Source organism: Lygodium microphyllum, chromosome 21 (assembly GCF_053477565.2).
Source record: "Lygodium microphyllum isolate KBCC chromosome 21, Lygodium_microphyllum_v1.1.10, whole genome shotgun sequence".
Classification (NCBI taxonomy): Eukaryota; Viridiplantae; Streptophyta; class Polypodiopsida; order Schizaeales; family Lygodiaceae; genus Lygodium; species Lygodium microphyllum.
This window is the reverse complement of record NC_141155.1, coordinates 71372279-71400223: the sequence shown is the minus strand read 5'-3', so window position 1 is coordinate 71400223 and position 27945 is coordinate 71372279. Positions and strand designations below refer to the sequence as shown.

The 27945-nt window shown below is 40.9% G+C and overlaps 1 protein-coding gene across 1 annotated transcript; it reads right to left on the bottom strand.

Moving 5' to 3' along the window:
• Window positions 1-19394: 19394 nt before the first annotated feature.
• LOC148018129 (uncharacterized) lies at window positions 19395-27700 on the bottom strand. The gene is made up of 4 exons (XM_087661549.1): window positions 27533-27700; window positions 27001-27364; window positions 24804-24953; window positions 19395-19561 (listed from the first exon to the last, which is right to left on the bottom strand). Exons 1-4 carry the CDS (start codon window positions 27698-27700, stop codon window positions 19395-19397), a joined length of 849 nt encoding a protein of 282 aa, XP_087517675.1.
• Window positions 27701-27945: the final 245 nt, after the last annotated feature.

The following is a 27945-nucleotide window of genomic DNA, read 5'->3' as shown; positions in this document are numbered from 1 at the left end:
GGCCTTTCTAGATACACTGATGGACACCACCCACCAAGACAAAGGAGAGTCATTGGAGATGGTTAAGAAGAAGCTCAATATCGCATGCAGAGCTCTGCACGCAGAGCTACACATGCCACCCCAACCTACGGAGATTAAGAGCCTAGATGATCAACGAAAGTACTTGGCCAGCCTAACCCCCCAAGAAATTGATGCGATAGGGTTTGAAGAGGGAACACAACAAGGAGACCAGCAAGGGGATGAAGCTGAACTTCAAATTGATATGGGAAGGTTTAGAGAAAGGTGATCTCACAACCCCCCTCACCGCATTCCCAAGAGCAACAACCAGTCGACACATCTGCGGAAAGATAAGCCACGCTCAAGGAAAGAAGGAAAAAATTAGTAGAAAAACTAGAAAGTAGCTAAGGGCCAAGCCAGCCATGCAGCCATCCGCGCCCTCCCACCATGCCCTGAGGACATTCCCCCATGATTCCACACACAACTGATAGTTTGGGAGCAACATGAAAGAGAAAAAGAGCCATTCACTTTCAGCTTCCTCATGCCCAATAGCCTCTGCGGAGGGTCTTACCACTCAAGGTGATGGAGGAGGTGATTGGGATTAGTAGCTAACTAGGAAAAAAGTGGCCGGAAGAAAGAGAGAAGAACCCCACTCTTTGGGGAACTGAAGAAGCCAAGTTTTGACAACCCTATGTTTATGGCTTACCCTCGTAGGGTAGGAGTGGATTTTGCTGCCCCCCTCCACGGGCGATATGATTTTCCCATTATCTATAACTCTAATGTTGTCTTTTTTAAACACGCCCTCATCTTCAACTCGGAAAGCTTGGATGACTCCATGACTTGCTTCCTCGCCAACTTCTCCTCTTGCCCTGATCTAGCTTTTATAACTACATGTAATTATCTTAGGCTTCTTAAATTATTACTTAAGTAGGACCCGACTCCATAAGAACATGGCCTGCCTCCCCTCTTCTTTGATCCTAATGCCATCGATAGCTATGCCATGGCGCATCTGATGATGAGGGCTAGCCTCCTCCCTTCTTTTTTCCTAGCTCTCCTGGAAGACATGAACGACAGCTAGTTCACCAGATGCAATCATCCCTTCCTCTCCACCACTTCACTCTACGTTTGCATGAATTTTAAAGGATACATGCAGGGCTGTCAATTTTTAAGCAAATCCATCTGAACCCCTTCTCCACCTAATTCAGACGATAAGAATTAGGTGCTGGCTGTCATTCTACTGGTGTAATACTTATACCAAAAAAAAAAAGAAAAAAAAAGAAGAAGAAGAAAGAAAGAAAGAAAGAAAGAAAGAAAGAAGAAGAAGAAGCAAAAGAAGAAAAAGAGAAGCATGAAAGGAAAAGCAAGAGGAACATCACTCAAGGACATGGAAAAAATGACTCACTTGAAGAAGTGCTTAGCATCACATAAAACACGCTCATAGTACCTAGGGGTCCTCAAGTTAGGCGTGCCGGGTTGCTTTGGTCAGTCGGCTCCACTCCTAACCCCCTAGCCCTTTTTCTCCCCCACTTCACACTTGGGCCCATCTAGGGCAAGACATACCTAGGGAGGTAACACTTGCTTATGGTTAGACCTATCACCCTAAGCTACTTGCACTGCACTTCCCTTTGCACGAATGAGGTCCTCAAGTGTGGGACGTCACCTAGGCTTTCCTATGGTTAGATCCACCTCCCCATTCCACTAGCACGAGCACGATGCACCACACAATTGTCAAGATTGTGGGAGAGAAGAAAAGAGTCTCACTCGTAGCTTTCTCACTTGCACAATGGGAGAGTACACACAAAGGTGGAGGCTGAAAACACTTTTCCTCTTCTTAGTTGTGTAAGCCAAAAAGAACTCAAGTACATAGAAATAGAAGAACCCTATATATGGGTCTCAAACCAAACTCAACTAACTAAGATGGCATACTAACTGAGCCACGAACTAGAGTAGATAAGGATAGCTGTTATCTAGCTATTATTCATGGGCGGTGTACCAACCGCATCTACAGCTAACAAGTCGGTGACATAAATGCACAACAGTCACCCTGGCATATCACGAGTGGAGCTAGATATCTCAACACTCCCCCTCGAGCTCAATCCCAATTCTTGCACACCAAGTAGGTCTCTGAACTTGCGCAGCTACTCTGCGCCCAATGCCTTTGTAAATATGTCAACTACCTGATCCTCTGTGTTGACATAAACTAGATTAATAAGACCTAGTAAAACCCTCTCCCACACATAGTGATAATGCACCTCAATGTGCTTTGTTCTAGCATGATAGACTGGGTTATTTGCCAAGTGTATACTGCTCATGTTGTCACAATAAATGACAACTGGCCCATCTATAGGCTGATGCATATCATAAAGTAGCTTATGCAACCAAGCTACCTCACATGTAGGCATTGCTGCACCCCTGTACTCAGCCTCTGTGCTCGACAAGGCAACTGTAGGTTGTTTCTTGCTACTCCAAGTGACTGCAGCACTCCCAAAAGAGAACACATATCCATTGGTAGATCATTTATCAGAAATACTACCAGCCCAATCAACATCAGTGTATCCATGCAACTGTATCTGAACCCCAATCTCATAAAGTAGTCCATACTGCAAAGTGGACTTCACATACCTAAGTATGCGTCTAGCTGCATCCAAATGCGGTTTCCTTGGAGCCTGCATAAACTGACTTACCAATCCAACAGCATAGCTCAAATCTGGCCTAGTAATAGTCATATAAATCAAACTTCCTACTATGCGTCTGTACATAGTAGGGTCTTCCAGAAGCTCACCTGCATCTGCGCTCAACTTCACATTCTGCTCCAAAGGAACTGAAATAGGCTTACAGCCTATCATCCCATATTTGGACAGCATGTCCAATCCATACTGCCTCTACAAGAGACATATCCCACTTGGTGATCTAATCACCTCAATGCCCAAGAAATAACGTAGCTCTCCCAAATCCTTCATCTCAAACTTCTGCTTCAATAGCATTTTCACATGAAGGATATTTTCACCACTATCACCTGTAATAATCAAATCATCAACATAGATGACAAGCAGCATAATAGCTTTCTCTGTTTTTCTCACATAAAGTGAGAAATCTGCCTTGGAAATCTGAAAGCCAATAGTGACAAGATACTGTCCTATCTTGTCAGACCATGCTCTAGGTGCTTGCTTCAAACCATACAAGGCTTTCTTCAACCTGCAAACAAACTTAGGATGAACAACATGCACATAACCTGGTGGCTGCTCCATATAGACCTCTTCTTGCAAATCACCATCCAAGAAGGCATTCTTTACATCCATCTAATGTAAAGACCATTCTTTTGATGCAGCCATAGCAATGACTACTCTTACGGTTGCCATCCTTGCAACTGGACTGAATGTTTCTTCATAATCAATGCCATATGTTTGTGCATACCCCTTGACTACTAATCTTGCCTTGTATCTCTTCACAGAACCATCTGCATTGTGCTTCACCTTATAAACCCACTTACAACCAATTGCACTCTTATCTTTAGGCAAAGGTACCAATTCCCATGTAGCATTTTCTTCCAAGGCATCCATTTCTTCATCCATGGCTTTCTCTCATTTTTCTTTTCCCATGGCTTGCTCAAAAGAAGTGGGTTTTGGTTCATGTATCACTTTGACCATATAGGCATAGTGAATGACTGTAAATCCATCATATTTCAGCCTATCCACAGGATACCTAGCTTTGGTAGACCTGCGCAAAGTAGGTTCACTCCCAGCTGCTCTCAAAACATCCCTGGTCTTCCTTACTCCAGGTGTAACAATAGAAGGAATACCCAACTCATCATCAATGCATTGTTCTGAGCCACTGGATTCACCATCCACATAAGAATGACCTGCATTCACATCAAACATGGGCTGATCTACCTTCTCTTTTCCTTTTCGTGAAACCTGCATACCACTATCTACATTGTTTTGAGGAGATTCTCCTGATCTCAATCTACCTGTCCGTGGCGAAGAATGTGAACCACTGCTAGAGGACACTCCAGGTCCATAATTGTTGCAGGGTTCCAGTATCAAAAATATGTCGATGCTCTATTAGTGGACGTGACCCAAATTGATAGATTTGCCCTTGATAGGTAGACATGACAACTACATATTGCAAGAACATCAATTTACATGTTCCATATAGCATTGCATCATCGTTTACTTTGCATTAATGACTATGTTGTTTTGTGTATAGCATCAACAAGTTTTTTGCAACACAAAAGATGCATCTTTATAGCAAAGATGGAGTTACATGTCAAGAGGTGGCTCGATTGATATTTGCGGATTTTCCTACGAGCTTGCTTGTGGATGCTCTAGGTCCCATCCCATTGGGTAAGTTATGCTTTCTATCACACAAGGTTTACATCAAACTCACTTCTCATATATCATAATGCCAATGTTGTTTTTAGAGGGCATGACTATTCCCAAGTGGAACACGTTCTCAAAGGGTCTAGTTATGGGCTGTATGGACCTTGCTTGCGAGTATTTGGCCGACCAGGGATTCTTAGTCACTATGTGCTTAGCAGAGCATATAGGTGAGTTTATTACGGATGCGGCAAGAGTGGGGCTTGTGCTTCACCGCACTTGGACACTCATGTGTGACTCCAAGGCTTATCGACATCCTGTTACTAGAGAGGCGGTAAGATAACAAAGTTGGATACATTGAACGTATGGTTGTGTGTTCTAAATAAAGTTTGTGTTACATGCTTAAAATAAAAACATGGATCACTTATTCTATTTCCACTCGTGAATATGTACTTGATCTTACTGTGTGTCTTGGGCATCGTGCTGGTCATGTTGTGCCTTGCTACGACAGAGTGGCTGGGGAGAAGATTTCAGAGAGATTGTTTCCACCGTATTGTAGCTACATGATGGATAATTGTGTCTTTCCCATGGACGTTGATGGTGTCATTGTCAGAGGCGGAGCAGAGAGGTCTCATCTTTTCTATTGGTAAGTAGTCTTGCATGTTTTTGCTCTCAGGTTACCTTGTATGGTATTTTCATTGTTTCTACTTGCATGGCCGTAAATATTCTGTATCTTGATTGGTGATATGTGATTGGTGATATGGTTAGGTGGTTACTGGCTATGACTATGTTTTGGATGTGTTTGCGGGGTGTGGTGGTTTGGCGCGGGCTGCAGAGGAGATGAGACATTGCATGTGTCTAGAAATAGATGATGTGCTCTATGGGGAGTGTTTGTCCACCATAGTGTGTGGACTGGTACCATGCTGAGAGAGTGTGTGTGTTTTTTTTTCGAGAGACTCTAGACATTTCATTTTGTTACTACTTTTATATGTTTATTATACACTTCGTCATGTGACTATGCCCAATTTTTTCTAAGAGATTACATGCATTGGGATTTTTGATTTGTTTTTAGGAGAGTGTACCTTGCGACTATTTGACACGTATATTTTACTAGTTTTCCGTTGGTTTTGTTTTCTTGATGCGTGCTCATGTAAATGCAACGTGTCGTACTCCTTAAGTAAGAGTGAATAATTTCTATTTTCTTTTTGTGTCACTTTATGCCCACAGGTAGTATGACTGTGAATTAGTAATCCTGCTATGAATGTATACATGCAAACCACACATGATATGAGATATTTCCATGTGGGGTATGTTGCAAAGAGATATTTATATGTAGAATGGATATATTGCACAAAAAATCTTGAAAAAAAGAGATTGATTAGAAAAGAACAAAAATGAAAGCCCGCAAAAAAAAAAAACCCCGTATCTCACTACCTGGTCCTAGCAACTTGGATGCATCCGCCATAGGGAAAAAGAATAAAAAATGGTGGAAGAAAAGAATTGAGGCAAAAATAATGCTCAAAACTGAGAGTGAGACCACATTAATCAAGGGTAAGTAAGTTACAGATGCCGCAACAAAAATATTCACTCCTAAGATGAGAGAGAAGGGAAGCACTAAGGTTACCTTGACCCCAACCAGCATAGCTGGAAGTTGCAGATAAGGTCAAGGAGTGGATAAAAGGAGCATAGGCACATCTTCAAGAGGCTAAACATACAGTGGAGGGAGAGGTTGAGGAATCTTCAACCATGAGCCCACCAACCTCACCTACATATTTGAGAGTAGGAGAGATAACACACCGTGTGAGTAGTTGCATGGGTAGAGTGAGAGGACTAGGAATACAAAAATAGTTCAAGAACATTGGCAAGGAATCCATGAAGTTGAGGGAAATAGGGATGAAGACTTGCTAGCAACACTTGTAACGATTCATATGACATTGTTGGTGGGGAAACTGCTTAGACAAAACCTCGCACTTTGGCAAGGGTTGAAGTGATGGGTAGAACATAGTAATGACTGTAAGTCGCAAGACCTTCTAGACCACAATGTCGTGGCACACATACCCAGCCTAACACTAAATCCCATGTCTAAATCCCCACAAATAAATGCCTTTTGGGAGGTCAATGCGATTTTCACATTCTTACCTGTCGTTGCCTTAGGAGACACCACATGAAGGGGGATAGTAGACACGGAAGCAGGGGTTAGCATACTTAGTCATGTAATATTGAAAACTTGGAAAAATCCACCAGTGGAAATTGTAACGTTCAACATTACGCTAGCAAATGGGATGAAGGTTAGACCCTTTGGAGCCCTAAATAACTGGTCACTAAAGATAGCAGCAATCCAATTCTTAATAAACTCCATAGTGATGAAGGGAGTGGATTATGATATCCTGCTAGAAAAGTCATGGATGAGAAATGCTAGAGTAATAAAGGATTGGGATAATGGTCTAATATTTTTGGGCAATAGATCTGAAGCAAACTGAGTAGAAATGGACACTTGGAAGACCTCACCCATGGATTTAGATGCCATCTCTAACCTGTTGAAGGGGGACTCAAAAGCAAGAAGTGATTATGGGGCTTCAACAAAGTACATTCCTTTCCTTAAGGATGAGCAAGATTGGATGCACGTGTTGGCAACAATCGACCGCCCATTCTTGGAGGAAGAGGACAAATATAGGCAAGCTATGAATTTCACAAGCAACTCTAAGAGTTTTATCACTTCTAAGTTGTCCACAGTACCTATGTGCATGATGACTGGAAATCCCATGGGCCAATCAATGTCAATTACCTATCATGTTCTAGCAAATAAACTAGAACTTGACAGAATCCTCAAGTACTTGTCAAGGAAGCTAGCCGGCAACCTAGTCGCCAACTTGAAGCCCCTCAAGGATCTTATGGAAAGAAGAGAGTGGAAATGGACCAAGGTGCATGACCTAAATTTGTTATATAATTCGGCTCTCTTGACGAGTGACACTGCATACGGGAGTAGGGACCCTGTAAGCAACCTACAGACTTAGTCTAAAAGTTCCAAAGACAAGGATGAGGAGTGTTGCTCCACCAGTGAGATGAGGAGAGCAAGGAGGAAATATAAACTATAGGATATGATTTGGAAGGAAGGATAATCGAATAGATCATGGCAAAATCTAAACCTCAAGAGATAAACATGTTCTGAGTGAGCAAAGGAGTGGCCAAGGTAGAGCTTGGCTAGAGTGTCTCGAGGTGGTAAATCATGAGCAAGCAGGACTATTTGGACCTTACCCCCCACCACTATTAGGAGTTGAGACTACTTTAGAGTTGCGGGTCCCAGCAGAGATAGCTTCTTCCAGTGAGGAGGGCGAGTACAATTTTGAGTCAAAGGCCAGCTCTAATAATGACCTTGAGAGATACCTCAACCACCCAGAACTTGACATGCCAAGGGGAACCTTCTAGTCCACCACCTAAGGTGCAAGAAGCTAAGGGAGGAGAAGAGGAGACAATCACAGTTGACAGAAGCTTAGTGACAAAAGAAACCCTAGGACTTGCTCCAACACTTCACAAGGTATAAAAAGGGTGATAGAATAATGGTGTTGATAGGAGCCAAATGGAAGGGGCAAGTAAATGAATCCATTAAAGGCCCAGCCAAGGTTAAGGATGTCAACTTGGAAAGAGGGAAGGACAAGCCTCAGCTTGTATACATAGCAGACAACCTAACTAAGAAGCAAGGGCACGATCTCATAAATCTCCTAAGGGAGTCCATTGATGTGTTTGCATGGTCTTTACACAAATTGAAGGGAACAGATCTGAGTATCATGACTCATAATTTCCTCATGACCCCCGATGCAACACCAGTCAAGCACAATAGGCATATGCAATGAATCCTTAGCATGCACATGCTATAAAGGAGGATGTTGATAAGCTTTTGAAGGCAAGCTTCATTTACGAGATAGAGCACATGAACTGGGTATCATCCATAGACATAGTCATGAAAAAGAATAGGAAGATTCGAGTGTGTGTGAAATACAAAAAGGTCGATGCAGCCACCAAGCAATACAATTAGCCGTTGCCTTACACAGAACACATGCTAGAGAGGGTGGTAGGAAAGGAAGCCTACAAATTTCTCAATCATCCAAATGATAGGCAAAGACGACATTTGCCAATAAATGGGGGTGTTTGCCTACATAGTCATGCCATTTGGACTAATAAATGCCCTTGCTACTTTCCAATGCCTCATGTGTGCCATTTTCAAGGAGATGCTTAGGAAATGGTTGGAATTCTTTGTTGATGACCTATGCATCCACACCAACTGGGGAGAGCACTTAGAAAAGTTGCGAATAGTCTTTGAGCAGTGTAGGCAATATGGTCTCTCATTAAACCCCTTGAAGTGTCAGTTCTCGGTTAAGCATGGTTGCATTTTAGGGCATGTCATGTCAAACAACAAGATAACCACAAATTTTTCTAATGTCAAGGTGATTATAGATCTTCCCCCTCCAATCAACTTTAAGGGAGTTTAATGTTTCTTACTACCAACGATTTGTACTAAACTATGTATTAAATGCTAGACATTTGTATAAGCTATTGATAGTATTCGAGTGGACTCTAGAATGTCAACAAGCCTATGAAAGGCTTAAAGAGGATCTGACTTTAGCTCCTATCTTAGGAGCCCAGATTAGTCCATTACGTTTTATCATGGAAGAAATGTTGTGCTAACCTAGTGAACGTAACCTAGACTATCCAATGAGTTTTGCTAGTAGGTAGCTCATCGAGATAGAAATGAACTATTTCACAATGCAGAGAGAAAGTTTAGCCATGGTTTTCGCCATTAAGAAGTTTAGACACTATCTTTTAGCAACATCCTTCACCTTCTTTGTGGACCATCAGCATCAAGCATTGCTTTATCTTGTGAATAAACCTTGTGCTCGATGGTTACTTTTGCTCAATGGTTACATTTTCTCTTGGAATTTTACTTCTCTGTGGTCGTACGCAAGGCCAAGCAACATTATATGGCAGATCATATGTTCCACATACCCACAGGAGAGGTCGCTAGACAAGGGATTAGTGTGATGACATACCGGATGCACACCGTTTTTAAATGTCCAATGAATGAGAGCTGTTTAGAGTAAACTTTATGCCATACTGGGCAGATGACATAGTCCACATACTCAAGAGTGGATTACCATAATGACTAATAGAGAAAGATAAATTAAAAAGGCTCATTTTGAAGATCCAACCGTATCAATTAATTTGACGTCAACTGTATCAAGTAGGACAGGATGGACTACTAAGGAGATGTGACTGTGAGCGCGAAATGTATGATGTACTCAAGGAATCACATGATCGAATAGTCGAAGGGCATTTTAGTAGGGATACTACTACATGCAAGGTGCTCCAGCCCCAATTGTGGTGGCCAATGCTATTCCGTGATGCAACTAAGTTCGTAAAGCATTGCGATGAGTGCCAATGAACTAAAATCCCTACTCATAAGGACAAAATGGATTTGACCCCAGTGATTGCATGCCAACCATTCAAGAAGTGGGGAATCGATTTCATTGGCCCAGTCAATCCTGCAGCTTAGTACTCCCAGGCCAAATACATCATTGTGGCCATAGACTATCTCACCAAGTGGGCAGAAGCTCGAACACAATATTAGTGAGTTTGGGAATCTCCCAATTTCCATTTTTTGAATACTAAAAAGGTGGCACCCGGATAACATACCCATAATTTTCTCAAAACCATATGACGTGACCTATCATTGAAAAGCACTTGAAAAATGGAATCTATTGAGCTATAGAGCACTCGATTTGGAGTTATAGTGTTCAAGTTATGATAAATCCAAAGATTTGACCACATGTCCCAAACTTATGGGAAATTCCCATATTCCCCAATATGGTGTTCTTGGGAAACTTGCAAAAATGATGCAAGGACCATGGCCAAGTTTCTATGGGAGTGAGTATTCTCATGGTTTGGCTGCCCCGTAGAGTTGGTTAGTGACCAAGGCACACACTTCATCAATGAAGTAATTGCTCACTTGTTATCCACCTTCCTAATAATCCATAGAAAGTCCTCTCGATATTATCCATAGGCCAATGGTCAAGCTGAATCCACAAACAAGATCTTGTTGGGTATTCTAACAAAAATCATCTTTTCCTCATGCAATGATTGGGACAACAAACCTATGGCAGCTTTATGGGCATATTGAACAGCTTACAAAACCCTAGAAACCCAAGAATGTGAAACTAGAAACCCTAGATGGATAGGGTATAGGTTTCTTCAATAGAAGTCGCATCAAAAGGTATTATCCTCCATTACATCCACTTCATGAACCTCTGATAAAGGACCCATCATCAAGTGTAAGAGTTGTGACCATCACAAAGCTCTAGGATACGGATGAGGAAGCAGTAGCACTAGCCTACTTGTGGATCACCGTGACCTCCCAAACGATATAGGGAAACATTGATATGAGTGTAGCATAGAACCTTCTCACAGCTTTTAAGTAACACTAATTTGAACTGGTGAGGGGAATGGATGTCTTAAAGTAAATGCAAACTTATCAGCCAAATATTGAGTGCGTGCATTGTGGGGGTTACCACCTACTTTTTTAATATTCTAGACCTCCATGTGTTTGTACAAACTGTGGATGTATTGGACATGACACAACCTATTATATGAGCTCCTAGGTGCTTACCCTATGGACAACCATTCAGTAGCAACTCATATCAACAATGAAACATGAAATGGTGTTACCCTAGACTATAGTAGTTAATACTTTTCAGCCCCTAATGAGAAAGAATTGGCAACCCAAAAAGCAAAAATTAAAATATCTGGAATACTTCCACCCCTAGCCATGATAGTTTCTCACCCTCAAGTTGACGCTCCCACCTGCTACATCGATGAGCCGATTGAGAAAGAGGAATATCAAATCCTTATGTGAGTTATCACAAGGAGGGTAACACAGTTTTCATGGACATTAACCCATTCTTATTATGGTGCTAGGGTGAGGAAGAGGTAGAGTGCCAACCCAATATAAGGATCCCATCAAATGTTGGAACTATAGGTAGCTAGGACATGTGTCCTCAAGATGTCCTCCAAAAACCAAGCCTCCCAAGGATAATCATGATGTCACGAATATGGAATAACCTAGATATATCTTGTTTTCCCTAGGACGAAGGCCAACACTAGTAAGGTCATTATCCTATCTATATGTCATGCTCTTTGGGGTAGAAATGATTAACAATAAGGACACAATACCCATACCCCTCAATGCCATTACAAGGGTTCAAAGCAAGAAAGATGTTAGTATTCCAAGGGCATCTATTACCAATGGATCTATGATTGGGAAGAAGGGTGCCAAGAAGAGAGTAGCAAAAAATCCCCTATTGCAAAGCAAAGGTATTATAACACAACCAACAAACAAAGTTGTGCTTAGTGTTGAGAGCGGCATCACTAGTCCTTACATCGAGAATGTGAAAGCCTCTAAAGAAAAGGAATATCTCAATGTTGAGTGACATTTGGAGATCATTGACGAAGCCAAAAAGTGGGTGCAAGAAGCTTAAAATGATGAGCAAACACCAAATCCTATATTCACCATGAGTGGCATAGGGCTGTTAAGCATTGCACCACCATCTTATCTAGGACAAGAACTTGAAATAGAAAAATTATGCTTTGAACTACCTAAGGCTAGACTGAGCCAAACCTTCACAATTCCCAAAATAATTAGCAACCAACCAAGTCATTGATTTTACCCTAAGGATATGGAACCTAGATGTGTTGCCACCCTAGCTCGACTAGCATGACAATACTTCTTGGGTTATTAATGTGTAGTATCCCTGACCTCTAGAGACCATTTAAATTTTGGATAGAGAGAGGATTGGAATTGCAAGAACTAATACCCCTTGTGATTTGTAGAAATAATACAAGTGTGGAAGCAACTAATCCGTCTCCAAGAGCCCTTGGAGTCAACACCTTTTTGGAGGGGGCCAAGGGTCATGTCATTCTTCCTATGGAGGCTCTTGGAAACTCCAAGGGTGTTGAATCCAAGAGCCTTTGGAGTCAAAACCTTTTTGGAGGGAGCCAAGGGTCACACCATTCTTCTTTTAGAGGCTTTAGTAACTCACCAAAAAGAGGGATCATAGATACAAGCATTAGAGTTAGCATACTCAATCAGTCACAATGCTAGAGGCTATGGGAAACCCATCTATAGAAAACATACATTTTAATTTGATAGTGACTAAGGTTCAATCACTTGGGATATTGAAGGATTTTTTGGTCAAGTTAAACTCATGAGAATAAATTTCATAGTGAACTTCATGGTGATGAAGAGCTCCAAGGTGATATCTACCCCAAGTTTTGTTTCCTTATGTCACAAATGACTCAAAATATCGTAGACTATGATTTGCTTCTAGGTCACCCTTGGATGTGTAACACCACTCATTGAGGACTGAGATAATGGACTGATCTTCTTGGTAAATTTATGAGACATAAAAAGGGTAGAAATGGAAAGCTGAAAAACCACACCCATTGACCTCAACGCCATATCGAACATGCTTAGACGAGATACAAATTTCAGTACCATAGTGAACTCCTTGAAAAAATATATTCCTTGCCCTAATGATGAGCAAGATTAGATGCACATCCTAGCCATGTTTGACCTACCATTTACCAAAGAAGAAGAGTACAGGAAAGAAAAAAAGGCACTGAGTCAAGCTAGCAATGTCAAGTTTTATACACACTTAGTCTAGCATAGCATTTAGGAATTGATTCTACATATTCTTATTATGAATTCTAGACCTTATTTACCTAATGTAGTAGGATTCAATGCTCTCAACCACTAGGAGTTGAGAAATATTCTCATTCAGTGGTGTTGGTGCTTGAAGGACAACCATAAGGAAAACTTGTTAATGGTCAAAGAGTTTCTTCAATCATGTGATTAGAAATGGAAGAGATTGCACCACATATTGTTTGATTATCACACAAATTTTCTCATGTCCTTGATGAAGGTAGACAAGCAAGAAGACGAGTATGTGAGTGAGTTTAAATAAAGTTTTATAGATGATGATAGTGAAGATGATGAGTCCAAATAATACGATTTAGATGGCAAAACCATCAAGCAAACCCTAGCACATCCTAAGCCCAAAAAGGTGGATGGACCACTTGTAGATGCAAAAGTTGTCAGAGTGAAGTTGGAACTAGAGTGGCTAGAATATTTGATGTGCTCAATCATCAATGAATAATACTTTAGCCTAGCTCTTGATATTCTCAAGATTTCAAAAGCATGGAATGAAAATGAAAATTCAACAAGTTCAAACTTATATGAGAGTATAGGCTTCAACTAGAAAATTCCAAAGCCGACTCTAGCCAAGAAATCAAGCATAAAATTATTGGTGCATTTGAGGTAGGGAAAGCTAAAGGAAACATGAAAAAGAAGAGACTCTGACAATAATTAGAAAAATATGCAATCAAAAAGGGATATCATGTGGTCATTCTGTTGGGAACAAAACGTGAAGGGAAATGTAGTGAACCAATTGAGAGATCCACAAAGGTCAAGGAAGTGGGTCTTATTGAGGTAGGAGAATCTTCTAAACTAGCATATATTGGCAACGGCCTAGTGGAGGATGAGAAAAAATTCATCATGCTTCTAAAGGAATTCCGTGATGTGTTTTCATGGAGTTATATCAATCTTAAGGGAGTACCCCATTGCACATAGTCAACATGGTATCCCAAATAGAGGCATCACTCATGCTCAAGGACAAACACTTTATGTAGATGGGAGACCATACACACAAGGAAACATATCAAGTCTAATTAATAGCAGTCAAGAAAGAAGCACAAGAACCAATTGCACATTTGTGGATGTGAAAATGGTCATGAACTAGGATACATGAGTAGAGATCTTCCAAGATATATTCTTGTCAATGCCATTAAATCATTGCATGCCAGTGATGAACTATTGGCAAACTATGGATTTTTCAGACTTGCAAGAGCATCTCCACCTTTGAATTGAAGTTTATATGATTTACTTCTCTTAGGATGGTCCTTTTCCTTGGATCATCCCTTTCTATGTATACTTGTTCCTAAGATGCATGAATATAACATCACTTTTCCTTGGATGCAAAAGCTAGTTTGAGCATGAGCACTTTGCTGTATTCAGTTTTTTCTGAAGTAATTTAATTTGTCACACTTTATTTGCAAAAAAAAGTATAGTCATTCAAATCTCTATATATGGAAGCATGAATTGTGTTCTTTGTTTTTTCTAGCTTCCTCAATCTTTACATGTATATTTGATAATAATGAGATCCTTGTTTAATCAAATTGTCACATTGCTTAATGATGAATATAGAGAATGATGTGACAGTTTCCAACTTATGATATAGAGAATGATGTGCATCTACCCTCTCATGGCACCTTTCGAACTCCAAATGAGTACATGAGACTCCTTTGCAAGAGTGATCCAAAAAGTTATGACAGTTTGAAGAAACTTTATGACATTGATTTTGGAAAAGCACACAAAGACTTCAACAATGATGATGAATGGACGAGTTTATTAATGATTAGTATGAAGAAGGTGAAGCAAGTGAGGATGAAAGATTTCTTAGAGTTAAATCACTTCAGCAAATCTACGAAGGCTCAAAATTGTCACAATTAAGTGTGACTTTACTTATCTTGAACCTCCAAAGTCGTTATGCTTGGAGTAATGCATCCATTTCAGCACTATTAAAGTAACCTACCATGTCAATGTTGAGTGCGTTATTTAACAAAATATAAGAGTTATGTGTGCTTGAAATGTTGTAGGTTACTATCACAAAAGTTTTTACCTACAAACAATGTCCTTCCTATGTCAAGAGATGAGGCGAAGAAGATGATCTCCAAGCTTGGAGGATTGGACTACAACACGATTCATGCATGTCCCAATGATTGTATTTTATATAGAGGTGAATATGAGAACAATGAGAGATTCCCAAAATGTGAAATATCACATTACAAAGATGCAAGCGAAAAGATCCCTCGCAAGATGCTTCGAAATTTTCCATTGGCTCCCCATATACAACATATATTTCGGACCCTAGAGTTAGCAAGACTTATGGATTGGGGAGCAAAGAATGTAAATACATATGGGATTATGCAAATTCCCTTGGACTCTCTTGCCTTCAAGAATATCAATTCAAAGTGGCTAGAATTTGAACAAGAGCCATGACACATTAAGATGGGCGTTGGATTGGATGGTGTGAATTCTTTGTCCATGTGTTCAAGTAAATTGTCTACTTGGCTAGTAGTTCTTATGAACTACAACTTGCCATCATTTATTTGTTTGAAGAAACAACACCTAATTTTGTTCCTCGTAATCCCAAGAAAACATAGTCAAAGACCTTAATGTTTATTTGGCTCCTCTTATTGATGATCTCCTAGAGTTATGGAGAGGCATAGACGTGCTTGACGTGTTAAAACAAGACGACAAAAGAAGGTTTCACGTTCGTGGAATTCTCGCATGGACTATACATGACTTTCTTGGCTATGGATTTTGTTCAAGTATTTGATTGTGATTTAAGTAGCACATGCAGGAGTATTTTCATTTCAATTTAATCTTTCATGCTCATGCTAAATGTTTTACTATGGACGCAAGGTGTTCAACCAAGGGTTATAAAGCTTGTCCCCTATGCAGTGATTGGTTGAAATCTACATATAGTAAGCATCTCAACAAGAACATATATCTTCAGCAAAGAAGATTCTTGCCCGAAGATCACTCACTACATCAAAAGACACAAGCTAGACACTTCAATGGAAAGGTTGAGAGTGGCCGATGTCTAGTACCGATGACGCCTATAGATTGATACAAAAAGTGGATGGAAGGACCTATCATCGATTCATAGTCAAAGCTTGCAAGCAATGAAGATGATGAACGTGGTCGAGGATGAAGTTCTCTAGCTCCCTCTATCTCTATATGGTTTCATCTAGAGTACTGGAAGGATTTGAAGATTTGTCATCTTCTTGATCCTATGAATATATTTAAGAATATAGGACACTCTTTATGGAAACATCTCACTGGTTTGAAGGACATGGAGCAAGCGAGAAATGACTTAAAGGAGAAAAATTGCAAGTGTGCTTTATGGCCTTGAGTTGATGAAGAGACATGAAGAAAAGAGTATGCACATGCACCATGGGTGTTAATCCCCACGGAGATTTCAATGATCAATTAGTGGATACAGTGTATTCAAACACCCACAAGATATGGTGCATCATTGCAAAAAATATTTACTATGGATGACATGAGTCTTTCCGACTTGAAAACACATGATTGGCATAATTTCATCAAGATAACTCTTACTTTTTTCGTTCCACAGCTCGTTGTTGTCCTGACAAGTCATTTGACTATATTGCAAAATGGATGTATGTAGCATGTCCTCCCTCTTCTCATCAATGGTTGGTTGACGAGTGGTGTTTGTGATGTTATCTACAGATTGGGGAAGCTTGCAAGGTATGTCTACACTTTGCACATGCCTATATCTATGCTTAAAATGGGATTTCACTTAATGTTCATTTATTTTTTCAAATTGATCACATCTAAGGAAATAGATGTGTTGTCAATAGTGCAAAAGAAAATGGAATGCATTGAGCTCCTTTGCCTAATGGAGAAGGATCTACCAACTTTTTTTTTGACATTCAAGTCCATGTACTGATCCATTTGGTGGATGAGATAGAGATTGCAGGTGTTGTTAGCACTCATTGGATGTTTTGGGTAGAGAGGTTCATGGGAGTCATGAAGGGGCTTGTTTGCCAAATAACCCATCCAAAGGGCTCAATATCGGAGGGATAGTTGCTTGGAGAGTGCATGTACTACCTTGTCGAGTACCTTGAGCATGTTGATGAGGATGCTTCTCTAGATGGACAGTGGATGTGAGCCCAGTACACTATCAGATGAGGTATTATGTGGTAAGGGCATTCCTTTTAAGGTCTCATATGAGGAACATACGAATTTGTCCACATTCTTTATTCACAACTCACAATGTATGGAAACATTTGTTGAAGAGTGTCGTGAAGTAGTTTGTAATGCACAAAGAAGACCAGAAGGTCAAAAATCTAGCAAGACAGAACCTCCCTCAAATCTTTCATGCTTATCCCATCGTATTAGAGATGGAATCATGGAAGGGGAAGACATCAATGATGAGCAAATAGAGATTGGATTTGGTTGTGATAGAGAGGTAACATTTCTTTCTTTCATGTACCTATATTGAGTTGTATGTAATCTTAGTGATGTAATTTAAAGTTTAAATATTTCATTCTTGCATTTTAGGTACACAGGGTACATCAATATGTGGGCATATGGTCAACATCTTTGAGTCAATAGAATTGATCGACTACGTCAGACCCAAGATTCTTGCATTATCTCTTCTTTTAGCCAACAATCATGTGCAACTGCATGAGACACAAATCTTATTGAAGAGGAGCTCAACTATGTGGGAGCCATAGTAGGTATTTATGAGCTCCGCTACTATATTTGCAAGAGGGTAATTTCTAACAACAATAGTACATTGACAATCTTTGCTTTAGACTTCCTTCTAAAATGTTGCAAATCTTGTATGTTAACAGGTCGATTGGTTCCATGCTGAGTACAAAGGGACTGGAGCCACAATGAGACAAGAGCCCTTTGGGTTTTGGTCAGTTGACTCTTCAAAGCCATTACACGGACAACATGGGCACCATACATATTATCGGCACACTGTGGGCAAGCTTTCTTCTATGTTGCCCCGAATTCTCGCAGTCCATGGAGGTAAGTTGTGCCTATCGATCCTCGAGGACGACAGGTGTTTGGCACTACTTGTGGGGAGGCGGCTAACAAGCCTCCTGTAGACCCTAAATCATCAATAGCTTTGCCACCCAATCTTGCTCTTGATGTACAACTCATGAACGAGGAGCTTCAAGAGACAATGCAAGACAATGGGTGGGTTGGGTGGGGAATCTTGTGAATGATAGCCATCTATGGCTAGAGTTGGGGTTTGATTCCCCAAAGACTTGATCTTATTTGTTTGAATAGGTTTTGAAGATGCATTAGTACCTAGCAACAATGCAGGGCATCCAACTTCTCTCTCTTTCCTAACAGCTTTTCTCATAACGTTTCATTTCTTCTCTCTCTCTCTCTCTCTCTCTCTCTCTCTCTCTCTCTCTCTCTCTCTCTCTCTCTCTCTCTCTCTCTCTCTCTCTCTCTCTCTCTCTCTCTCTCTCTCTCTCTCTCTCTCTCTCTCTCTCTCTCTCTCTCTCTCTCTCTCTCTCTCTCTCTCTCTCTCTCTCTCTCTCTCTCTCTCCCTAGTTGGAGGTACTAATCGTGCATTGTCTCGTCGATGTCTCAGTAGTCAAGCCATGTCGTGTAGCACCCTCTTATGGCTCCAAAACTCACACTTTAGGTGACTGAGGACAAACTTTTTGTTGAGCTCTAATTGATCCCTACATCACAACAAAAAATAATTAAACCAACCTCCTGATATGTTGCAAATCATTAAATCAAGTCAAAGATACATATGCCCATAAAACATGCACTCTAGGCATGTAGGTCTCCAGCAGCGATCCGATGCGTCAATGGAAAAGATGTCCACCTCCAATGGGTACCACCTGTCTCTCGGCGTCAATGTTGCAAGTGACCTCTAACTCTACGATGCAAGTCCTGAATGGTGGTTGATGTGCTGCAAGGCTCTCTGGCAGGGTGGTAGAAACCTCGGAGCCCGAGTGCTCCCTAGAAGCCGTCGCTACAGACGTAGATGTGGTGGCAGAGGTCCAACATCACCGTCATGGAGGCTCGCTACAAGTAAGAAACAACACAAGATAATTATTCATATGTTCATAGGACCTCACACTAACCTAAAATAGAGGGGCAAGTTATCTAAGCATGTCTCAATCTCCTGTTGAGTCACAACCCCATCACCTAGTGGCTGGGTAGTGTCTAGAATAGGAGTCCGTGTAGTGTCTGGAAGGGGAGGCCTAGTAGCATCAACAAGTTAGAATTTGGCCCCTAAAATTATTATATAAAATATAAAACACTTTATTCCCTACGTTAGAGGTGATCGACACATGTATGCTCCTCTAGCACCTGATCCTGCATGTGGCTCTCGAGAAGAGCTCTCATCAGAGCGAACTAGCCTCAAAATCTGCTGGAGCCGTCGTCTCTAGCTCTACATCGCGGAGGTGCTCATAATCTGGCCAATCCTCTGCTATCTTCTCTCTGAGGATACTGCTCGCCCCGGCAAGATAGTCCTCAAAGTGAGGACTATCTGGGATAACCACAGGAGGCACTGCATTAGAAGGACAATACAAGACACCCACTAAGGAGAAAAGTTCTACTATAGACAAAATAGAAGGAGAGCCCATGAAGATGCCACTCCCACAAGCGCCAAGTGATGGTGGACAAAGATGCAAAGGTTGATTGCAACAAATGGTTTGGATGACATGAAAGCCCTCATAAGAGCTGAGATTGCAGTAATATGTATGCCAATAATTGACAAGGTATCAAGTGACATGAATGCAATGCATGAAACATGGGGAAAGGAATTAAATGCTAAAATGGATGCAAACCTGAAAGTGTGCATGCGAGTGTGTGGGAACATGCAACAAAAAGTCATGAATGACATGGATATAAAGCAAAAAGATATGTATGAAAAATTGCAGGAGAAATTCAGGAAAGAAATAAGTGCTGCTACAGAAATGTAGAGGGAGCTCACGCTCAACCGCCAAGACCCATGGACCGCTTATTGCTTCAAGCATTTCAAGCGAGCTCTAATGGCTATCTCTCACCTAGCCGGCCGACGCACCATCGATCCTACGAGTGTAGTGAGCTTACCTTGATGCCGAAATGAGTTGCCTCCACTCTTGCACATGCTGGTAGCTCTAGGATCCTAGATGCTAGCTCAAACATCCTCGAGCCTCCTCCATTTCAAAGCTCCATCCACCATAGCCACGCGTGCAAGAAAAGAGAAGAGAAGAGAAGAGAAGAAGAGAAGAGTAGATGGTGAAGAGCTTCACCCTCTTGATCCCTCACTCCCAAACACTCACACTCTCGCACTCCCTCTCTCAAGAGCACACACAAGCAAGGAGAAGACAAGAAGAGAAGAAGAAGAGAACTCTTGTTAGCCACACACCAAAAGAATCAGCTCTCATTCACAAAACCCTGAATTCCCATGGGCACCCATTCCTTTTTTACATGACTGGTTGTTGTGGCAAGGTCCTTTCTTTATTTCCCTCTTCTAGCCTTATGCCTTTAGCCTACACCCGTCTAATATTTTATAATTGGCACAGGAGGGAGCCTGGCGCTCTTTTACAAGAGTTTTTAGACTTTTTGAGGTGCCTTTCATTTAAAATTACACTTTTTTCCCCAGCTTAGCTTTAGAGGCTGCATGCATGTCTTTGCTCTTTTTCCATCTTTTTTCCACATTTTCCTTCCTCTTTCTGCCATCGTTCTTTGCCATCTTGACTTGGGTTAACATTATCCCCCTCTGAGACGGGTGCCAGTTCCATGGCACTTCTAGCTGCTGTTGGGGAATGATAGGTAGTTGGCAAATTGTTCGTGTGAGGGTAGTGCCACATGTAGACTTAGATGCTTGTGGAGGCTTGGTAATGATGTATATCCCAGAAGCCAATTGGATGCCAAGTGGATGATGAGGGCCTCCAAAGTTAGTGGTTTGTCGGCTTTTGTAATGCCTGAAAGGAGAAGGTGCGGTGCACTACCTAAGGGGAGTGTCTACCTTATTGTTGTTGAGATATCGAGCTCCACTCGTGATATGCCAGGGTGACCGTTGTGCATTTATGTCACCGACTTGTTAGCTATAGATGCGGTTGGTACACCGCCCATGAATAATAGCTAGATGATAGCTATCCTTATCTACTCTAGTTCGTGGCTCAGTTAGTATGCCACCTTAGTTAGTTGAGTTTGGTTTGAGACCCATATATAGGGTTCTTCTATTTCTATGTACTTGAGTTCTTTTTGGCTTACACAATTAAGAAGAGGAAAAGTGTTTTCAGCCTCCACCTTTGTGTGTACTCCCCCATTGTGCAAGTGAGAAAGCTACAAGTGAGACTCCTTCCTTCTCTCCCACAATCTTGACATGGTATCAGAGCCTTGTTCGTGGTAAGGAGCTCAAGAAAGAAAACCAAGTTCGCGGTGTTCTGGTAAGAGGATCAGTGTTGCTTTCATTTTTCTATTTTGGGAGTAAGTCTTTGCAGGTAGCACAGCCGGAAAGTGCAAGAGTGCATTGTCTCAAATTGAGACACCCTTCGCGGTGTAGCAAGAGGGTAGTATATGCCTATTCTACAGGTCGGTGAAAAGTTACTGTAGAAATTGCATCGTATGCCTGTGCGCAGAGACATTGGGAGTTACAGAATCATCCTTGTTGCCTGTTGATGCAAAATCATCACTAGGAAGTGAATGTGTGGTCAAATATCACTTTCGTCAGTTTTGCAGATTTGCCCTTGTGACGTTGAAGCTGTGTTCTTTGCAGTGACAGAATTTTTTGCAGTGTTTTGTAATGGCGTCTGATTCTCTTTCACAGATTGTCAGTGAAAAGCTTGACAAGAACAACTTCCAAGCATGGAAGTTTAGAATGACGAATTTTCTTATGGGAAAAGGATATTGGGAATTCGTTGTAGGAAATGAAGAAGAACAAGTTCTTCCTGATGTTCCAAATCAACAGCAAATGCAGGGAATTTAAAGCATGGCATGAGAGAGCCAGGAAAGTTATGTACTGGCTGTCTATCAACATTTCAGACTCTATGATTGTGCATATTCAAGATGCAAGTACGCCAAAGGAGGCATGGGATACTTTGTCAAAAATGTATAGCACAAATACGCAAGCCAGGAAAATGCAGCTCAAGCAAGAGTTGCACAATGTGCAAAGAGAAAATATGAGCATCAATGACTACCACATGAAGGTGAAGAAGATTGCAGATGCACTTTCTTCCACTGGGTCGCCAGTGGAAGATGATGATTTAGTTTCTGTGACCTTGAATGGTCTAGGAAAGGATTATGCACAGTTCCGAACATCCATTTCCGTCCGTGAAAGATTTCTTGATTTTGAGGAGTTGATTGCTCTTCTAATTTCTGAGGAGCAGAGAAATGGTGGTGCATCTTCTTCAGGAGGAACTTCAAAAGAAGTTGTCTTCTACTCAAATGCTGGAAGAGGTAGAGGCAGAGGTAGAGGAGGCCGATCTGGAGGCCGTGGTAGAAATCAGAATATGCAGCAAACTCAAGAAAACTAGTCCTATGGAGGAGGACGTGGTAACTCTAGAGGCAGGGGGAGCCAAAGAGGTCGTGGTGGATGGCAAAGAGACCAAAATGCAAACAGTAATGTTGAATGCTACTACTGTGGTAAAATGGGTCATATGGCTAAAGACTGCTATAAAAAGCAGAATGACATCATGAATGGAAAATTGCAACAAGGGAATTATGCATCTTCTAGTAGACAGGGTGATGACAGAAATGAGCATTTGTTTATGGTGCAGCACATGAACAATTCTGTGACAAGTGTAGAAGAAAGCAATGATGTATGGTATGTTGACTCAGGTGCATCAAACCACATGACAGGTCATGCAGAATGGATGGAGGATGCAAGGAAAATGGAAAAACCAGGATTTGTGGAGACTGGTGATGATACTGCACATCCTATTGTGCAGATTGGAAAAATTCATTTGTCTATGCAGGATGGGAAAAAGAAATACATGTCCGATGTATTTCATGTCCCGAATATTATCAAGAATCTGGTTTCTGTTGGTCAAATGGTTGAGCAGGGCTTGCAGGTCAGATTTAATCCTCATGGATGCTTTGATGAGGATATGAAAAATAAAGGTCACTTGATAGCAAAAGGAAAGAAGAAGGGAAGAATGTTTACATTGGATGTAGACATGCCTGAATTGAGTGCAGCAATGTTTGCACATGGGACTGGTGTAGTTGCAGATATTGATATCTGGCATAAATGCATTGGTCATGTTAATGTACAGCGACTTAAATCAATGCAGGCCCAAAATATTGTTGCAGGATTGCCAAAATTCAAGGTTGCAGAAATGCATAAGGTATGTGAAGCCTTTCAATTTGGAAAACAAGCAAGGAAACCATTTCCTAGACATGTTCAAGAGAGTAAGAAGCCATTGGAATTAATCCACTCTGATGTGTGGACTACTAAAGCTGCATCTCTTGGAGGCTGTCATTACTTTGTCACTTTTATTGATGACTATAGCAGAAAAGTTTGGGTGTATTTTATGAAAAAGAAAAGTGAAGTTTTTGGGCATTTCAAAACTCTTAAAGCTATGGTTCAAAAAGAAACAGGCCTGCAAATAAAATGCCTAAGGTTAGATAGAGGGGGAGAGTACCTCTCAAATGAGTTTGCAAGGTTCTTGCAGGAGCATGGCATAAAGCAGCAATATTCATGTAGTCATACCCCACAACAAAATGGAATTGCAGAAAGGAAAAACAGGCATATTGGAGAGGTATCTCGTGCCATGCTCAATGAAAAAGACTTGCCTGATTTTTACTGGGCTAAAGCAGTTGCTACAACAGTCTACATAATGAACAGGACTTCCACTGCAGCAATACATGGGATGACTCCAGAGGAGAGGTATACTGGTAGGAAACCAGATATTTCTCATTTGAATATTTTTGGTTGCATTGCCTATGTTCATGTGCCAAATGAGTTGAGATCCAAGTTGGATCCAAAAGCTGAGAAGTGCATCTTTATTGGTTACTCTCTGCACACAGCAGAAAGGGTATAGATGCTATAACCCTTCTACTCGTAAGTTTACAGTGAGCAGAGATGTTGTTTTTGATGAGATGAGTAGCTGGTATAAACCAGTAAATGTGATTGATAATGTATATGCACAAAATGGTAATGTTGCACAGAATTCACAGCAGCAGTCACAAAGCATGGAACTGGCTCAAGTGAGCAGACATAGTCGCATTATCCTTCATGCGCAGATCCATAAGCTGCTTCAACCAGTACATCTGACTCACCGGACTTTTCTTATCATAAAGATTCTTGATCTTATTCCATAGATCCCATGCACTGTGTGCTTCCTCAAATACATTATAATGTACCTGTTCAGTGAGAGACAATACAATCGTGGACTTGCATAGCTCATCAAGTTTAAGCCAGTCATCATTGTCCATAGTTTCAGGCTGCTCCCCACTCAACCGAAGTTGCTTAATCTGAGATTTCTACACCAAGACCTGCCAAATTTGACTCTTCCATTTATTTTTAATAATCATACACGACTATCTTCATGGGCGACCAATAAAGCACATGAATTTCAAGTTAATATAATACTTCTCACCTACTAAACGAGTCATAGGTCGCCTCTCCCAATTCTCTCGACCAAGAGATGACTCTACAACAAAGGAGGTGGTGGGCGCCATAGAGGACTTTGGCACATTTTTTCTCCCTGGATCTGTAGAGGTGTCTAGTTCTCCCATAAGCCCTTTGCCTCTCTTGTTAACAATGCTAGCAAGGGGAGTAGTAGTGGCTCTGGTAGTAGCTTCAATACCATGTGCATTACCTTGAGTACCTTGGGTGGCATGTGTAGCATCCTTGCTAGCTTCACTAGCCTGAGTACTTCCTTCTGCACCTTTGGTATCCTTGGTTGCTTGCTCCTCTACAGTGGTGGGTGCGGTAAGTGGTTCATGAGTATCAACTTCCTCCTTGAATCCTACATAGTATCATTCACCCTTAGATTCCCATGCATGAGCTCAAAAACTATTGCTACAAAAGCGACGAGATGTTTACATAGATTGAAGTACTTACTCTCATGCAGATCTTTCTCTTGCTTAGGGATAACCCCCACACGGTAATCTAGCCACCAAGGGCAAACACTTGCCTCCCATGCCGTCAATTTTCTCTCATGTAATGATGGAGAATACATAGTGTTCTCGTCACGAACATCAATCCACTCTCTTGTGAATTGCGGAGCTGCATCCAACCTCTTCTCTTCTACACATTGTAGTATCCACCTGCAACATTCTTGCCAATTATGCAAGCAAATGCATGCAATATAATATGAAAATTAGACACACAATCTCCTTTATATAAGACAATAATTTTATAATAATAAACCAACCACCCAACCTCAACTTTCACATGGAGCTTAGAATAGAAAAATCAATAACATAAATAGGCTTTCAAGTGCCATTATATCTACTACATTTAAGATGAAGAGTTTACAAGTAATGTTCCTTTGATCAAAGTGGGTGTTTTAATGTTCAAAATAGAAAAATAGTTTTGATGCTAACCTATAAATCACACGTTTGGCTGAAAACGTAAGCTCTGGCATCTTCTCTGCAACATCTGAAGATTTCACTCCATCCAAGAGGTGTACAAAAGCCTACACAAGTTTCACAAGCGCTTAACATTAGCACATATACATTTTAAGAAAGAACTTAAGAAAGCAATATGAATGCACTGCATTGAGCCAACCTGCATGACATGATTATTCATGTTAAGTTTAAAGAACTCCTCAAATGAATCTGGTAGGTGTGGACCTTCTACTTGTATCCTTTCTATCTGAAGCAGTGCCTTTGAATGCAAGTGAGCCCAATATGTCTCTTTCTTCATGTAAACCCAAAAGAGCTTATAATCACCAAAATGCAGGTATTGGGGGTCTTTGGCCTTTGTGAGACTCATAAGATGCAACAATATTTTTTTCTTGTGATGCACAACAATATATGCAAATAGAAAGCATTGAAGAAAAAAGCATCACATACACACAACTTGCGTTATATATACAAATTACCTTTTCGTAGGGATTTTTGAGCTTGTGAGACAATAGAACTTGTCTCTTATGATCTTGAGCATGCTTGCATCATCCCATTTTAGCCCAAATAACAACTTAAAGAACTCATCACCATTTTGGGGATTAGCAATGGATAGGTACTTGTAACCCCTATCCTTAACGCGCTCCTCTTCCACCCTTGTAGCCTTCTCCAAACGTTTCTTCCTCTCTGCCTCATCTAGACCAAGAGCCTCAAGCTTCGCAGTTTCTTTTGAGATGAAGACATGAAATTCATCCTATCATTCCAAAAAAAAAAAACTAAATTAGACATAGAAAAGCACATCTCATACAAGTGAGCCATAGATAGAAAATCACCTTCCATACAAGCTGAGATATTAAACCGCAAGGAGAGTTATACCATGGAGCAACACCATGATAATACCTTGCCTCTATATTGATCTCAACCTCAGCCCACTTCCTCATGGCTGGACTCAATCTATCTAGAATGGAGTCTTTGTTTGCAGTACCAAACTTTTGAAACATATACACCTCATGCGCAATATTTGGAGTAACATGAGCTTTGGAAATACTATTGAAAACAAGCAGAAGCATAATATGAGAATGTAAGTGTAACATATTACAAAGAGTAGGATAGTTAAAGGAAGAAGACTTACAAGTTGGTGGTGTCTAGTGCGAGTAGTAGCTCTGCTTCCTTCGCCTTTGCACCTCAATGAATTGGCACCGTACACTAACATGGTAGTGAGCATAGTCGGAGTACTCTGTAATTGAAAACCAACTAACATAAGAATGGGATACAAACATTCAATACTTGCATGTATAGTGGACAACTTACTTTCTTTGATGCGTTTCCACCATGTTTTAAGCCTATGGTTTCCATCCCAAACCAAGAACTTTTTACCCTTAAGGTCTTGACACTCTCTTCCAAGAGCCCTCTCAAAGTCCTCATTTCTTTGATGCCATATTGGACCCCATTCATATAGATTGCTAGTTGTCACAGACATGGTCTCCCCTCTCGGACCTTCAACTGACACAAGGAAGTGTCCCATAGTCTCAAGATAACCAGTGGAATCAAAGGAAGGAATCAACCATTGGGCATCATCCGTAGCAAATTTGACTGCCTCATGAGTCACCAATCTACAAAGAGGTACAAGACGAGGCAATGACCTCTTTTTTATATAAAATTGACTCAACACATCCTTCATCGGGCCGAGAGAGACTTGCTTGCCTAAGTTCCTTGAGTGCTTCTTTTCTTTTTCATCATCATTCTCCCCTTGATCACTATCACCACTCACCTCTTCTTTGTCATCTAGACTATCATGCTGCACATTAGTCTCTGTAGGAGCATATATTAATAAGTAACAATAAAAAACAGTAGCATTAAACCAATCATATATAATGGGTAGACAATATATACATAAATAAAACAATACATAACAATGAACAAATAGTCATATGTAAATGAAATGGACATATAAGTGACTACCTGTGTGCTCCGCAACCCCATCAATTGTATTGGAGTCCTCATCCACTTGTGCTTCGTCATCAATGTAGACACATCTTTTTGGACAACGTCCTTTCTTTGTTGAAGGAGTGCCCACTGATCTCAAACGCGATGATGCTTCTTGCTCTAAGATCCGCCCAGGAACACATCCTGAACGTAGCTTCATACAGACTTCATGGCTACTATGAGGTGACACACATTTCTTTCTTTTTCTAAGAACTCTTTTAGGTGCTATAACTTTCTCTGCACCTGCAAATAGATACACAATCAACCTCTTTGAGCTTAATAACCCCGTTTTTTGTTATCTCATGATACACAATGAACCTCTTAAAGTTAGAAAATTCATGAATGGTGCTTGTGCAAGGTGCTAAATGCCTCTAGCTATGAAAATGCTCATGAAAGTATTCATAC